Source organism: Dipodomys spectabilis, unplaced genomic scaffold (assembly GCF_019054845.1).
Source record: "Dipodomys spectabilis isolate Male_0828 unplaced genomic scaffold, ASM1905484v1 ptg000157l, whole genome shotgun sequence".
Lineage (NCBI taxonomy): Eukaryota > Metazoa > Chordata > Mammalia > Rodentia > Heteromyidae > Dipodomys > Dipodomys spectabilis.
The window spans coordinates 14,415,159-14,430,941 of NW_024870834.1; the positions used below are offsets into that span (position 1 = coordinate 14,415,159).

A 15,783-nucleotide genomic window follows, 5' to 3' on the forward strand; every position below is an offset into this window, starting at 1 on the left:
CCTGGGCGCTGTCCCTCAGCTCTTCAGCTCAAGGCGAGTGCTCTGCCACTTGAGCCACAGCGCCACTTCCGGTTTTCTAGTGGTTTATTGGAGATAAGAGTCTCATGGACTTTCCTTCCCCCCCCCCCCCCCCCCCACTGGCTTTGAACCTTGACCTCAGATCTCAGTCTCCTGATTAGCTAGGATTACAGGCGTGAGCCACTGGCACCTGGCGTGATCTTGCTTTAAACTAAATATTGTGTAGTAAGAATATACAGGTAGAAAATTTTAACTGAACAGGTTTTGTTAAGATCATTTTTTTTACCATATTTTAGATTTTAGAATTAAGTACTTAAATTCTCCTGTTGAAAATTTTATTTCTGTTTCACATGAAATTACTGGACAGGAAAGTAATTTTTATAGAACTTTTGCTGTGAGGCTAGTGAGAAAAATGTAATTTTTGGAATCAGAATTGCAGCTGAATCTTGATTTAGTCTTGAGAAACTATCTCTGAATTTGAGCAAATTAATTTACTTTCCATTTTTGTCATTTGAAAAAGGAATTTTATCCTACATGTATGATTTTAATTAGCAAACATCTAAGTGCTCATATGGTTTTTGACCCTTGCTAAGCAGTTATTATTATTTTTTAAATATTTTTATTTTTTAAACTTACTGTAAAGGTGATGAACAGGGGGGTTACAGTTACATAAGAAGGTAATGAGTACATTTATTTTTAAGCATTGTTACCCAGTCACTCATTTTCTCCTGCTTACCACTCCCTACTCCCTTCCCTCCCAGTTGTAAAGTTCATTTCCAATATAGTGTTAAGTAAGTAAGGTAATGAGTATTTCTTTTTAAGCATTGTTACCCCTTCCTCATTTTCTGCTGCTTACCACTCCCTACTCCCCTCCCTCCCAAGTTGTAAAGTTAATTTCCAATATAGTGTCTAGTGAGTATCATTGTTGCCTTAGTTCATCCTTTGTCCAGATGTTTCTGTGATTCCCATTCCCTTCCACAGATCAGATAAGCTTATATTCAAGACAAAGAGTACAGAAAACTAAAACAGAAAGAAAAAATTAGAAATAACTGCATACAGGACATAATAAGAACCTCTTATTTTCAATCCTTGGAATTCATTTTGATATGCTTCATTAGATATGCTAAACAGTTATTTGTAATTTCTTTATCTGCTGATTTCCATCAACATGTTGCAGCATTTATAAGTATAAAGTGTATGTGATTATTTTGACTTCAAACTATTCTAAATTAGCATAGCTCATAGTGATTCCCCCTTTGTGTTTGTGAGTATACTGTTATACTTAATATGTTGTTATGTATAATATGTTATTCATGAAACACAAGGCTTCTACTTGCTATGAATGTTCATTTATTAACATTTAAAACACGAAGTTGAAAAAATTCTCTTAAAATTATATATAGAATGTTTATGATACACAGAGCTTTGAAATAAAGGATTTCCTATTAAAACAAAAGTAAAGCTGGGCATCCGTGGCTCACACCTGTAATCCTAGCTACTCAGGAGGCTGAGACCCGAGGATCCCTGTTGAAAGCCAGCCTGGGCAGGAAAGTCTGTGAAACTCTTATCTCCAATAAACCACCAGAAAACGGGAAGTGGCGCTGTAGGTCAAGTGGTAGAGTGCTAGGCTTCAGCTGAAGAGCTGAGGGACAGCGCTCAGGCCCAGAGTTCAAGCCCCACGACTGACAAAACAACAACAACAACAACAAAACCCCCCCCCAAAGTAAACTAAATAGTATAACCTTTGAAAAGGAATTTCTCAATTTCAGGAATATTACTATAGGCTTATCTTTCTATAGACCAGTGTACAGAGAGAGGTTGTACTAATTGGAGCAAGCAATCTTTGGATAAATACAAACTAAAATGGCAACCATTTAAGAATATGCTTCACCACCCAATGAGACAAGAAAGGTATGCAAACCATACACTTATACTATTGTTAGATTTTATTAGCATTTTCCTTCTTGTCCTTTTCATTTTAACAGGAAATGATAACTATCGTTAACAAAGTTGTCTTCATGAAATTAAGGTAAAACTAATCTACTTTGCAATCTGTTGCCAAATCAATCTTGGCTAGTAGAAACAGGCAGAGAGGGAAAGCCAAGCACAAGGCATTTAATAATCAAAATAGTTAGGAGTGGCATTATTGTCCTAGACAAAATTCTTTTTTTAAAACTTTTTTAAATCTTTTTATTTTCTTATTGTGAAAATACTATACAGAGGGGTTACAATTACATGGACAAGATAATGAGTACATTTCTTATCAAGCATTGTTGCCTCCTCCTTTGTTTCCCCTTCCTCTACCTTCCCATCTCTCCCTCCCTCTACACCGCCCCCCCCCCCCCCCCCCCATCCTAGACAAAATTCTTTTGATGACCTCTCTCCCACCTCCAGTTTTGTCTGGGATTTTGAACCCTGACATTTGAAAGTGTTAGGACTTAGCTTTTTTATACTAACTTTATAGATCTATACTCAATACTTTTAAACTACCTCCATTATCATGAATTCTGTGTACATCATAAATTATTGCTAACTTGGTTCTTCAGTGTCAGATGAAAACAAATCAGAACAGTTAGACCAAATATTTATGCTCAGTTCTCCATCTGAGGGAATGAAGTTATCTAGACATGACCATATTTTCATGTCTCTTTCTATAATGTATGTTATTTTAGGGAATATATTTTCTTGGTATGAAGTTAAAGGACAGTTTGAGGTAAAACATGTTTGAAGAAACTAAATAGAATCTCTAAATGGTTTACAAAATTGAAGCCTGCTTTAAATTGCAGCATGTTAAACTTTTTTTTTTTTTTTTTACTGAATCCTTGTTGGGCCAGAGCTTTGGAAAATATATACTTATACTTCTTTTACTTAGGAAAAGCAAGCTAGATATTTGTCAGTTATACCTCAGTAAAGTTTGGAGAATAACTAAAACAGAACTGAGTTCAAGTTCTGGGTGAGATAGAGTTAGCACACTCTTCCGTTCAGTGAGGCTCTTTTTAAAAACTTTACTGAACACATGGAACAGCTACTGAGGGATCTGAAGAGCGTACACAGGCTTTCCTGTTTGAATGGTGTCAGTGGGCATAAATATCATTACTATAGTTTATAACAGATCTCCAACAATGAAATTCAAATTTCTTATTTTTAATAGCAATTTTTTTATTGTGATTACATAAATTTCACAAATGTATTGTGAGGTAGTGATACTTAGTTAAAGTCACAAACACATTCTAACCTTCATGGGACAAATTGTCTTTATTGTGTTCTCTAAAATTTATGAGTTCTATGAGTGTTGACAGTATAGTTATTTCTTCCACATTGGGTGATATGTACATTCCTTTCCTTTTGCTTAGTGTCAGCTGTTCCCTCTTTCCCACTCATTCCCTCCCTCCCATCGTTGCCATTGAGTTGCTTAGTTTGTTTTGCTCAATGACCAGTGCAGCTGACGGGTCTCTCTGTTGTATGTTTTCCCGTTTCCCTCTGTTTCTCTGTCCTCCCCCTAGGTTACCTCAGATGTGCACATATATACTATATATGTAGTCAGTAACATGGGATCATTTAGTAATGATTTGACCAGATGAGTGGAAGTCCTTTGTTTCTCTAGTCTTGTTTACTTGGTTGTATCACCTTACACGTTTTGCATTTAACATCCACTTATCAGGGAGACCATGTGCTGTTTGTCTCTTTGCTCTTGGTTTACCTCACTCAACATGATTTTTTTCTAGTTCTGTCCATTTCCCTGCGAATGCCATTATTTTGTTCTAATGGCTATATAATATTCCATTGTATATAGGTACCACAATTTTAGGATCCATTCATCTGTAATGGGGCATCTGGGTTGTTTCCATATCCTGGCTATTGTGAACAGTGCTGCAATGAACATGGAGGTGCATGTGTCCTTATATCCTGGTTCCTACTGTTCAGGATAAATGCCTAAGAGTGGTGTGGCTGGGTCATAAGGGAGTTCTATATTTAGCTTTCTGAAGACCCTCCAGGCTGCTTTCCAAAGTGATTGTATTAGTGTAATTTCCTACCAGCAGTGCAATAGGGTTCCTCTTTCTCCGCATCCCCTCCAGCATTTGTCCTCGGCTGAATTTAGGATGCAGGCCATCTTGACTGGAGTAAGGTGGTATCTCAGGGTTGTTTTTATTTGCATTTCCTTTACAACGTCATATGTTTCTTTGCCATTTTTTATCTCTTCTTCTGAGAAGTCTTTCTTTAGTTCCCTTGCCCATTTAGTAATTGCTTTGTTAGGTTTGGGAGGGATTAGTTTCTTGAGTTCCCTGTATATAGTGGATATTGCTGGTAAATATCTTTTCCCAATTGGTTGGCTGTCTTTCTACATTGGTTGCTATGTCTTTAGCTATGCAGAAACTTTATTTTAAGGTAGTCCCATTTGTCCAGTCTCTCCAATTTGTGACCCTGGAACTCTGTTCAGGAAGTTCCTGTCTGTGCCTATAAGTTCAAGTGTCTCTCCTACTCTGTCCTGCAGTAGTTTCAGAGTTTCAGTTTTAATGTTAAGGTCTTTAATCCATTTTGAGTTGATGTTAGTGCGTGGTGACAGGCTGGGGTCCACTTTTAGTTATCTTCATGTGGCTGCCTAGTTTTTCCAGCACCAGTAGTTGAAGAGGCTGTGCTTCTTCCACTGTATGTCTTTGCCATCTTTGTCAAATAGCAGCTGACTGTAAGCATGTGGATTTATTTCTGGATCTTCTAATCTGTTTCATTGGTCTTTGGGTCTGTTTTGGTGCCAGTACCAAGCTGTCTTTGTTATTATGGCTCTATGGTAGAGTTTGAAGTCGGCATCGAGATCCCTCCCATGTTGTCTTTTTGCCTAGAATTGTTTTGGCTATTCTAGGTCTTTTGTCGTTCCATATGAATTTTTGGACTGTTTTCTGTATTTCAGTAATGAATGTCATTGGGATTTTAATGGGAATTGCATTGAATTTGTATCAATTTTGCCAATATGGCCATTTTCATTATATTAAGTTTGCCTATCCAAGAACATGGAAGGTCTTTACATTTCCTGGTGTCCTCTATAATTTCTTTCTTTAAGTTTTTATACTTTTCATTAAATAGTTTTTTTACATCTTTGGTTAATTTCTAAATTATTTTTTTGAGGTTATTGTGAATGGGGTTGTTCCTTGATTTCCCTTTCTGCTTGTACATTGTTGGTGTACAGAAAGGCAACTGATTTTTGTGGGTTAATTTTGTATCCTGCTATTTTGCCAAAGTGGTTTATAAGTTCTAAGAGTTTGGGGGTGGAGATATAGTATTATGTCATCTGCAAAAAGGGATAGTTTAATTTCTTCCTTCCCTAAGGGATGCAGATCCATTTAATGTCTTTTTCTTGCCTTATTGCTCAGGCCAAGGATTCCAGAACTATATTGAAGAGGAGTGGTAAGAGTGGGCATCCTTACCTTGTTCCTGATTTTAGGAGAATTGGTTGTAGTTTTTCCCCATTAAGTATAATATGGCTATTGGTCTGTCATATATGGCTTTTATTGTTTTAAGGAATGTTCCTTCTATTCCTATTTTCTCCAGAGCTTTTAACATGAATGAATGTTGTATCTTATCAAAAGCCTTTTCTGCATCAATGGAGAAAATCATGTGGTTCTTGACCTTGGATCTGTTGATGTGATGGATTACATTTATTGATGACTTACATATGCATCTCTGGGATGAAGCCTACTTGGTTGCAATGTGTGATTTTTTTTTTTTTTTTGATGTTTCTGGATGCTGTTGGCTAGAATTTTGTTAAGGATATTTGCATCTGTGTTCATCAAGGAGATTGGTCTGTAGTTCTCTTTTTTTTGTTGGGTCTTTGCCTGGTTTGGTGATGAGTGTGATATTGGCTTCATAGAATGAGATTGGGATAGCTCCCTTGGGAGAGTCTGAGGAGTATGGGTATTAGTTCCTCTTTAAAGGTCTACAGAATTCCATAGTGAATCTATCTGGTCCTGGGCTTTACTTTGCTGGAAGACTTCTGATTTCTTCCTGTATCTCATTGTAAGATATTGGCTTATTTAATTGATTTATTTATTCTTGGTTCAGTTTGGGAAATTTGTATTTCTCTAAAAATGCATCCATTTCTGCTAGGTTTTCTTTCCTTAGTGAGTATAGTTTCTGGAAATAATTCTTTATAATTGTTTCCATGTCTTGGGTATTTGTAATTTTTCCTGTGGCATCCCTGATCTTATTGATTTGGGTTTCCTCTCTTCTTTTTTTTAGTTAAACTTGTCAAAGGTCCATCAATTTTTTTATTTTTTCAAAAACCAGTCTTTTGTTTTATTAATTTTATTTATAGTTTTCTTGGTTTCTATCTCATTAATGTCAGCTCTTACTTTGGTTATCTCACTCCATCTTGTAACTTTAGGTTCAACTTTTTCATGCTTTTCTAGCAGTTTTAGTTGCAACATGAGATTATTTACTTGGTCTGTCTCTATTTTCTTGATGTGTGCACTGAGAGTGATAAATTTGCCCCTCAGGACTGCTTTTGCCGTGTCCCACAGGTTTCTTTGTGATGTATATTCATTTTCATTGAATTGTAGGAACTTTTTAATTTCTTCTGTTATCCAAGTGTTGCTCAGAAGTGTGCTGTTCAATTTTCATGTATTTGAATAATTTTTACAGTATGCTTTGTTACTGAGAACTAGCTTGATTCCACTGTGGTCGGATAGGATTTGTATTTGCTTAAATTCCTTGTATGAACTATGATATGGTCTATTTTGGAGAAAGTTCCATGAGCTGCTGAGAAGAATGTGTACTATGTAGTTTTAGAGTGGAAAACTTGGTAGATGTCAATTAGTTCCGCTTGAAATATGGCCTCACTTAATTTGGTGGCTTTTTTGCCAATTCTCTGGTTGGTAGACCTGTCCTTTGGTGAGTGGGATATTAAAGTCTCCTAGTATTATTGAATTTGGATCTATTTTATTCTGTAAGTTTGAGAGTATTTGCTTAACATATTTGGGTGCACCAATGTTTGGTGAGTATAAGTTGATAAGGGTAATATCCTCTTCTTGGATTGTTCCCTGTATTAATATGAAGTATCCTTCTTTGTCTTTTTGTATTGTTTTAATGAAAAGTTTATTTTGTCAGATATCAGGATGGCAACTCCTACTCTCCTTCTGGGAGCATTTGCATGGTAGGTCCTTCTCCATCCCTTCACTTGGGGTTTGTTTTTATGTTTGGCTGTGAGGTGGGTCTCTTGAAGGCACAGATGGATGGGTCTTGTTTTCTGATCCAATCTGCAGTTCTTTTTCTTTTGATTGGTGAATTGAGCCTGTTAATATTTATGGTTATTATAGAGAGATGCATTCCGTTTTCTGTCAATTTCCTGAATTCCTAAGTTTTTCTTTCCTTTTCTCCTATGCTTACTAAGTTGGATTTTTAGTGATATCTGTCTGATGTAGATCCCTGTTCTTGATTGTTTTCTTCAGGTTGGGCCCCCTCTTAATATTCTTTGTAATACTGGCTCATTGTTTATGAATTCATTTAGTTTTTCTTTACTGTTAAAAATGTTAGTTTCTCCATCAAATGTGAATGCTAGCCTTGCTCGGTATATAAGTCTGGACTGGCAGTTACTGGTTCGCAGGGCTTGGATCGTACTTTCACAGGCTTTCCTTGCATTCAGTGTCTGTGTAGAGAGATCTGCAGTGATTCTGATTTTTTTCCCATTATATTATAGCTCCTTCTTTGTTTTTGCTGCATGCAAGATTGTTTCTTTATTATTCAGATCTATCATTTTTATAATAATGTGCCTCGAAGTATTTCTCCTGGGATCCTTATTGTTAGGTGTTCTATATGCTTCTGTTATGTCGGTAAGATGTTCTTTTTTAAGATGGGGAAATTTTCGTTCATAATCTTACTAAATAAGTGCTTCATTCCCCTGTTCTGGTATTCCTCACCTTTGTCCACTCCAAGTATACAAAGGTTAAATTTCTTGCCACTGTCTGCTCGTTCTTGGATTTCCCTTTGGCATAATGTAAGTGATTTTTCCATATCTATGACTTTTTTTTCCAGTTGCTGCATTTTGTCTTCTGTATCTGTTATTTTAATTTCCTTTTCATTTACTCTGTTAACTATGGCTTCCATTGTGGTTTGCATGGAGGAAATTGAGCCATTTATGGCTTCTATGTTAGTTCTCAGAGTATCAATCTCATCTCTTAACGAGATGTGCATGCATCCCTGCATCTGTTTTGATATTTAGTTTCTGTATTCTTTAAATTTATGATCTATTTCTCACTTTAATTCTTGAATCATTGCCTCCAGCATCTCTTGGATGTAGCGTTTGTCTTCCATTCCTGTTTTGTTTCCACTGGGGCTCTCTCCTGGGTGGCTGCTGGCTTTTAGGGGTAGCTTGCTATCCTGGGTATTGATAAATCTTGTAATTTTTCTCTGTGATTTTCGCATGAGCTGTCTAATCCCCAGTCTGGGATATACAGGTCAGGCTCTGGTAGGATTTGGGCTTCTGGTTCTCTTGCCCTGGACACACAGGTCTTTTCCCATCTTGGGCGTGATTCTCAGGGCTTGCAGTTCTCTCCTTTCCTTCTCTGCTGAGATATGCGCTCAGCTTCTGAGTTCAGTCGATATGGGTGGGTTGTGTAGCTCAGGCACTTGATCTCTAGGCCTGGCCCTGGCTCCTGGTCCCCCACCTGGGGCATGCAGGGTAGACCTGTGCTTCTGGGTATTCATCTGGGGTAAGCAGCCTGTGATAAGCAGTTCGGATTTCTACCGCTGCTGGCTGCTGTGGCCCGCAGGTGCTGTTCCCAGCTTGGGCGTTTAAGCTCCTTCCCAGGCCTGCTGTTGATCAAGCCTGGTGGGCTGGATGTGCTCCATGGGCTGGTGGGGTGCTTGCACAGTTCTCAGTTTTAGTGGGACCTGTAGTCCAGGTGGTGGGGGGTGGGGATCAAGCTCTGCGGGTTACTGCCAGTACTGGTCTCCCTTGGCAGGGTACACAGTCCCCTGTGGGGTACTTACCCTGGAGCGAATTGGGAACTATCTAGCGGTGCTATGGCAGACTGCTGCTTTTGTGCAACGTAGGTCACTGTTTGCCACTGCACTGTGTTTGGTTGAGATGCTTGTGGGCTGGGCTGGGTGGTGGCCGCTCTGGGTCTGTGTTTCTCCCTGTCTCTGCCTCTGTTGATGCTGTCTGGGTCAGTGCCGTGGGTGTTTTTTGTGCTGCCTGCGGGTGGAGGGGTGGGGAAGAGGTCTTCATGCAGGTTCTGAGTTCTGAGGTTTCTGTCTCTGTGCTCTCCAGATCAGCACCAGCACCTTGGGAGTCTTTTGCTCTTGTGTTCTGCATCTGGACCCCTGTAGTTCTGGGGTTCCCCTGGGCGGTGAGGCCAAGTGGTCTTAGTGGGATGAGGAGGGGCCGCTCTGGTGAGGGGTGGGTGAAGGGTCTTTGTGCAGGTTCCGAGCTCCGAGGTTTCTCTGTTTGGGATCACTGGGTCCGGCACCGCACCTTGGGCATCTTCTGTGCTGGCATTCTGCAGACAACCCCCTGTGACTCTGGGGTCTCCAGCAGCCCTGGGCCGGGCCGGACCAGTCTCGGTTCGATGTGGAGCTGCGCAGCCGCAAGGGTGGGGCAAGGGTCTTTGCGCTTTTCCATTCTGAAATTCCTTCCTTTCTTCCTTCCTTCCTTCCTTCCTTCCTTCCTTCCTTCCTTCCTTCCTTCCTTCCTTCCTTCCTTCCTTCCTTCCTTCCTTCCTTCCTTCCTTCCTTCCTTTCTTTCTTTCTTTCTTTCTTTGTTTCTTTCTTTCTTTCTCTCTCCTTCTCTCTCTCCTCTCTCTCTCTCTCTCTCTCTCTCTCTCTTTCTTTCTTTCTTTCTTTCTTTCTTTCTTTCTTTCTTTCTTTCTTTCTTTCTTTCTTTCTTTCTTTCTTTCTTCACCTCTTGTTTTCCTCTGGGTGTTTGGCTTTTTGCTGTTGTTGGTCTCTTGGGGAAATTAAGCGTTGGAACTTAAACTCTTATTTGGTTGGAGAGAGTTGTAGTGTTTCCCTACTGTCCTGTCACTATGTTGGCACCCCTCTGAAATTCAAATTTCACCTGCCAAAGTATATTAACTAAATGTAACCACACATAAATATTGGCAATCCCTCTTCAGTCCACAAATTACAAATGACTTCTTTGTAACAACAAAGCATACAGTTTCCCTCTTTATCTCCCAGTGATAAACCCACTCAAATGTTATTTTATAAAAAGAAATAATCAAAACAGAATTTTGGCCAACAAAGATGAAAGTGCACCAAGAAGTGAACAGTGCTACAGCTGGAAATGGGATTTGAACTATACTGTAGAGGAATGGTAGGAGGACATGTCCCCACATGAAGTAGGTGCTAGGGAATACTGGCACTGCCCTACTCAGTTATCTGTAGATAATGCACCAGAGGAATTTAGTGAAGGCATTAGTTTTGAAGTAGCAGATGCTTATATATAGCTTTTCCAGTTTGAGGCATCTGATTTCCTCATTCCATTTATCCTTTTGCTTTTATATTCATTGCCTTTAATCATGATAAAACTACCATTCATTGCATAACCTGATCTGCCTTTGGCATTGTTCTAATTATTTTTACACACATTGCTTATTTCATTGTCAAAATGAAACATAAGGTAAAGGTAGAATTATTTGATGGAAAGACATGGACCGAAGCAGAAGAGAACAGTAGTGTAGCTGAGGAGAGCGTTCCTTTTGGTCATGCTTACTCTTGCTCACCTCTCCTATCTGGCATAGTCATTCTTGCCTACATCATTTCCTTTCAGAATCAGTTTATGATGAGGTCAGTTCTTTCAGTTTTATGCCCTTTTTTCCCCTAACACACTAATGTTCACCTGCATTTTGTTTCCAATTAATATTTTTTTCTAAGAGATACTACAAGGCTCTGAGAGTATTAAAAATGTATTTCTTTTTAAAATGAAAAGTGACATTTCTATAGTTTCCAAAAAACCTTTTATTTATTTACTAGTCTCCAAAATAGTAAGTTAATTCCTTAGCATCCTCTCATGGGACTTTGCCCTCTTTGAATATTATTTAATTTATATGCATTTTTGAAGATTTTAATCCATTGCAGTTAATATTTTTAATGTTCTATTTGTGGTTGAGGGGGCTGACTCAACCTTGTATTTAAGGATTTAGCAAGAGTTTTTTTCTGTCTTTATAATTATTCAATGCACAGTATCTTTTGTGTTGTTACTAATTCTGATATAAAGTTTAATTCTTTGAGATTTTGAGGGATCTATTTTTTTTTCCATGAGTCTTGTAGGAACAATTTAAAGTTTGTCTTTCATCTATCATTTATATTTCAGTTTTTGGTTTTATACATTAGACTCAATGGATTATAATTTTAGAGCTTCCAAAGTAAGCCACAGATTTTTCTAAATTTTAAAAAATCTTGTTTCTCAAATAATTACTTTTCCAACACAATTTTAGAATTTCGAGTAATACTTCATTTCTCTTGTTTTGTAGTATTTTTTGAATCTTCTTTTAATGTGTCAACCTTGTTGTGTTTCTCCAAATGGATGGGTTCATCAGCTAGACATTTTCTACCTTCTGGAAGTGGAAGGATGGGATAGATGGTGAGAGGTGCCGTTTAAAACAAGGCTAACCTTGTTTGTTAATGTATTTTAATAGTTTTATGTTTTCTATCTTAGTTCAAAACCTCCTGTGATATTAACTTTCTAATGGAAGCTAGATATTTCAGAAATAATTTTTAAAAATCTATAGTCCACTTGTGTTTGGAAGTTGTTAAAAAAAGGATAACCTCGGCTTCACTATATTCTTTAGTTAAGAGAATCCTTGGAGAAATCAATAAACCAACTGCGGAGTCAACGCTTACAGAGAAACTCAGGGGGGAGAAGTATTTCTGTTACAAGTGTGAGTACAAGTGACCTCGATGGTGGCACTGTGACAGGTAAACCATTCAAATCTTCTGAAAACCCTTTCTTGTTTTAAAATACTCATATTGTAGACATTTAACCTTTACAGAAATGGCAATACATGCATCATGTCATCCATAGTAGGGGTTAGAACATGAAGTTTTCAAGGATGGTTAGTGTGTATTTTGAAACTTACTAACGAATCTTTATAATTCTACAATTGTTTTTTCAGACCTTTATGGTACTTTTAATTTTACCTAACAAAGCCTGAATTATCTTTGTCTGTTCCCAAACAATCTAACATACATGATACATTGTACTCATAAATGGGCATATTGAATTGAAATGCTTTCCATAACTACTTAAAGATACTAAGAAAAAAACCCAAATATACAAATAATAATTACTGTATGGTATAATTACTAATCTCTGGATTAGTAATTTTGTCCTACCATAATAGTTTTTCAAGTATCTGATTATGAACTATCTTACGACATTTGTTGAGAACAAGAGGATTTTAGTCTTGTAAGCTAGATGTCAGTGGCTAGCATAAAAGGAAACACTTAGCTTTCCTATAATTAATCTTACTTATACTAAGATTCATGTTTGAATTAAAAATTGGACACAACCATTTATTTGTTCTCTAGTTAATTGATTCTTACTGATTTTCACAGTGTTCAGATTTTGGATTATTTTGTTATTTGCCAAATTCTATTTCATTGGTATAAAACTATATTTTATGAAGTCATAATTTTTTTTTAAAGTTGAGCAATTTTTGTTTATGTAAAAGAAAATACACTACTTCTTTGGAAGTATAAAAAAGAGCTTTGACATGTTCTTTTCCTAGTTCTGTTGTTCATTTTGTCTGCTCTAAGGACTAAATTAGAGCTAATCTTGTGGAACTTTATCAGTATAACAAGTTACTTTGGAAATAGCCTAGGTTAAAGGCTTGTGTGGTACTCACTACTGTTATGCATGTATGAAGTATGTTTTTAGATTATTCCTTCTTGTGTATTGTTTCAATCCCCTTCCTTTTCTTTCAAATGCAGAGAGCCACAATTTTCCACCTACCTCACCTCTTAAGGAATATGATCCACTGGGGACCAAACGAAGTAAGTCCAGAACTGGTGTCCGGTTTGTTCGCCAAACTGATGACATGACCCAGGTATTGTGTAATTTGCATGTGGTATTTTCTTACATTTCCATATGAATGAATAATACTTGAGCTATCTGATTATATTTAACTAATCATTTGGTTATTTGATCATTATGAACTTTGCATAGCTTTGTACTGATCTTTTTTATTCTTGTTTCATTTGCTACTTCTGGCTTTTTGCTGGTGAATTGGAGATAAGAGTTTCTAAAATTTCTTTGCCTAAGCTGGCTTTAGGCTAGGATCCTAAGATCGTAGCCTCTTGAGTAGCTAGGATCACAGGTGTGAGCCACTGGCTCCCAGCTGTTTATTTATTCATTTATTTTTGTTCTGTGCTTCTTGTTTTTGAGCTTAGGGCCTTATACTTCCTTTGCTTACTTGTTTGACTGGTGCTCTACCACTTGAACTGTGCCTTCAGCCATGGTTTTTGCTGGTTATTTTGAAGAGAGAGTCTTTTCTATCTGGGCTGGCTTTGAACCCATCATCCTTCAGCTCTCAGTTTTTTGAGTAGCTAGCTTACAGATGTGAAACACTGGTGCTTGGCTTCATACATTTATTTTGAATTTGTTACAGAGATTATATTACAGAAATTATACATCTAATTTGGTTGGGCATATTTGTTTCTTTCCTTGTGTAGGCTGCTCAGTTTTTTAAAAAGCCCTGTAAGTCAGCTACTTTCTATTTTGCTAAGTTTGAATAAGTGCGAATAAGTTTGTCATTGTGTGGCTGACCTATTGATTTTTCTACTACTTAAGTATTTCTCTCATTATTGAATCACTATTGGAGCGATGTAAGAAATTTCATCCTTCAGTGTTTACTGAAGATTTCTGATATCATTATTTCTATGCTATATTTTCCCCCATTTCTTGCAAGCTCTTTTCAGAGCCAAGTTTCTTTTCTTCCGTGTGTTAGGGAGCTAAATTAATTAGACAAGCATTAGGGGAAATTTCTGACTTTGAAACCTTCATTTTTTTTTAAATTTTAGGATTGGGTTCTCAAAGTTAGTTTTAGGAAACTACATCATAACATAAAAATAAAACAAAAAATGTAATAGAACCTTGTAGAAACTTTTCCTTGACTCATATTTTAATAGATGCAGATTGCTAGCATGGATTATATGAATAAACGTAGAGCAAAGAACAACAACAACAATATTTACTTTTTATTCTCTTTATTCAGTGCCTCTGTCATTGGGACAGTATTTACATTTGGAGGCAGTGATGAAAGAGGCTCTCCTTTTTCATCAGGTTTATTACTGGATGAGGAATTAGATCGAGTCCTTCTACATAGAACAAATTGCTCCTATGAGCAATTTAGAGAAGGCCATATGGCTAAAGAAGGATAGAAGGGCTGGGATAATGCAGTGTCTCATAAGGAGCCAATAGACTTGTTATGAAAAGATCATTATTCATCTAGTGTAGAAAATGGAGTCAATGTGGACAAACTAGTTAGGAAGGTATTGTTTGGCAGGTGTGAGTTGATGGTCACTTGGGTTAGGATAAATGAATTGGAGAGAAGAATATAGATTTAAAAGCTACTTAATGAATAAAATTGATAGGTCATGAAGATCAGATAGACATGAGAGGAAGGTAGGAATGAGTAAAAGGATGTGTCAAGATGATTCTGGTTGCAAATTTGGAAGATCATGAAATCGTGACAGCAAAGCTCAGTGGGCACCTGTTATCCATCCACTGCATTACTTCTACTCTTTATTTTTTTGTCATCTTACTTTATTTTATGCCAGTACTGGGACTTGAACTCAAGGCTGGCCGTTATTCCTTAGCTTTTTCACTCAAGGCTGGTGCTCTACTGTTTGAATGTAGGTAATTTATCTTATTCATTATTAACAAAATCTTGAATTTTTGTGAAGATCAAGATTTTTACTTTCAGTGACTTTTGGAAGATTTCAATGGAATCCTAAATGTTGTGTTTTGCCTTTGCTAGCTTCATAGCTTTCACCAGTCCCTCCGAGACCTCAGCAGTGAACAAGTTCGCCTTGGAGAGGATTTCAACAGGGAGCTTTCCAGGAGAAGCCGGTAAGAGTAGAATATGGTCTTATAAAGGTTTTATGAATTATTAGGGAATAAATTAATTCTTGTAATATAAAGAGAAGAAAAAGTATAGCGGGAGCATCAAGGATAGAACAGAATGCCAAGGAGTCCCAATATTTAGGAGATTTTTTTTTTTTTTTTACATGAGGATCTGGCTTGAGAAAAATCAACTGGTGATTATGTGGGAAAGGCAGGAGAGCATGAAAGCATAAAAATGAGGAAAGAAAAATAAACACAACTCTAGAGAGTCACACTTTCTTGACTTAACTCATCTCTGAGAAAATTATCTAAAGACATATAAATAAAATAAGATTGTAACTAAAATACAGATTATAAGAAGTAGTAAAAGTAGCCCAGGAATTAAGTAGAAGTAACCCCAGAAAGACAGCCATATAGTTTTTTTAAATTTAATTTTATTGTCAAGGTGATGTACAGAGGGGTTACATTTACATACATAAGGTAGTGAGTACATTTGTTGTCGAATATTGTTTTTAACTGCAATCATTAAGAAAGAAATGTCATTTTCTATTTCCCTCCATGCAGGATAGAATATTAACTTCAAAAAGTATATATTGGCCAACATTTCTAACCTAATCACATTGACAGTTTCTCCCAACTTTTCTTCCAGAAGTCATATAGTTTTGACCCACAAACTGTGTGCACTCTAAATTATAATAGGAAAGTAAGTG

General features: G+C 37.1%; 1 protein-coding gene across 2 annotated transcripts in view; it reads left to right on the top strand.

The window, feature by feature from the left end:
* Cep128 (centrosomal protein 128) overlaps positions 1-15,783 on the top strand; it is a 303,824-nt gene that overhangs the window by 22,709 nt on the left and 265,332 nt on the right. For both annotated transcript variants that reach the window (XM_042692797.1, XM_042692798.1), the window contains 3 exons: positions 11,799-11,925; positions 12,940-13,055; positions 14,988-15,079. In XM_042692797.1, coding sequence (XP_042548731.1) covers positions 11,799-11,925; positions 12,940-13,055; positions 14,988-15,079 — 335 coding nt within the window. The remainder of the gene's footprint in view (positions 1-11,798; positions 11,926-12,939; positions 13,056-14,987; positions 15,080-15,783) is intronic.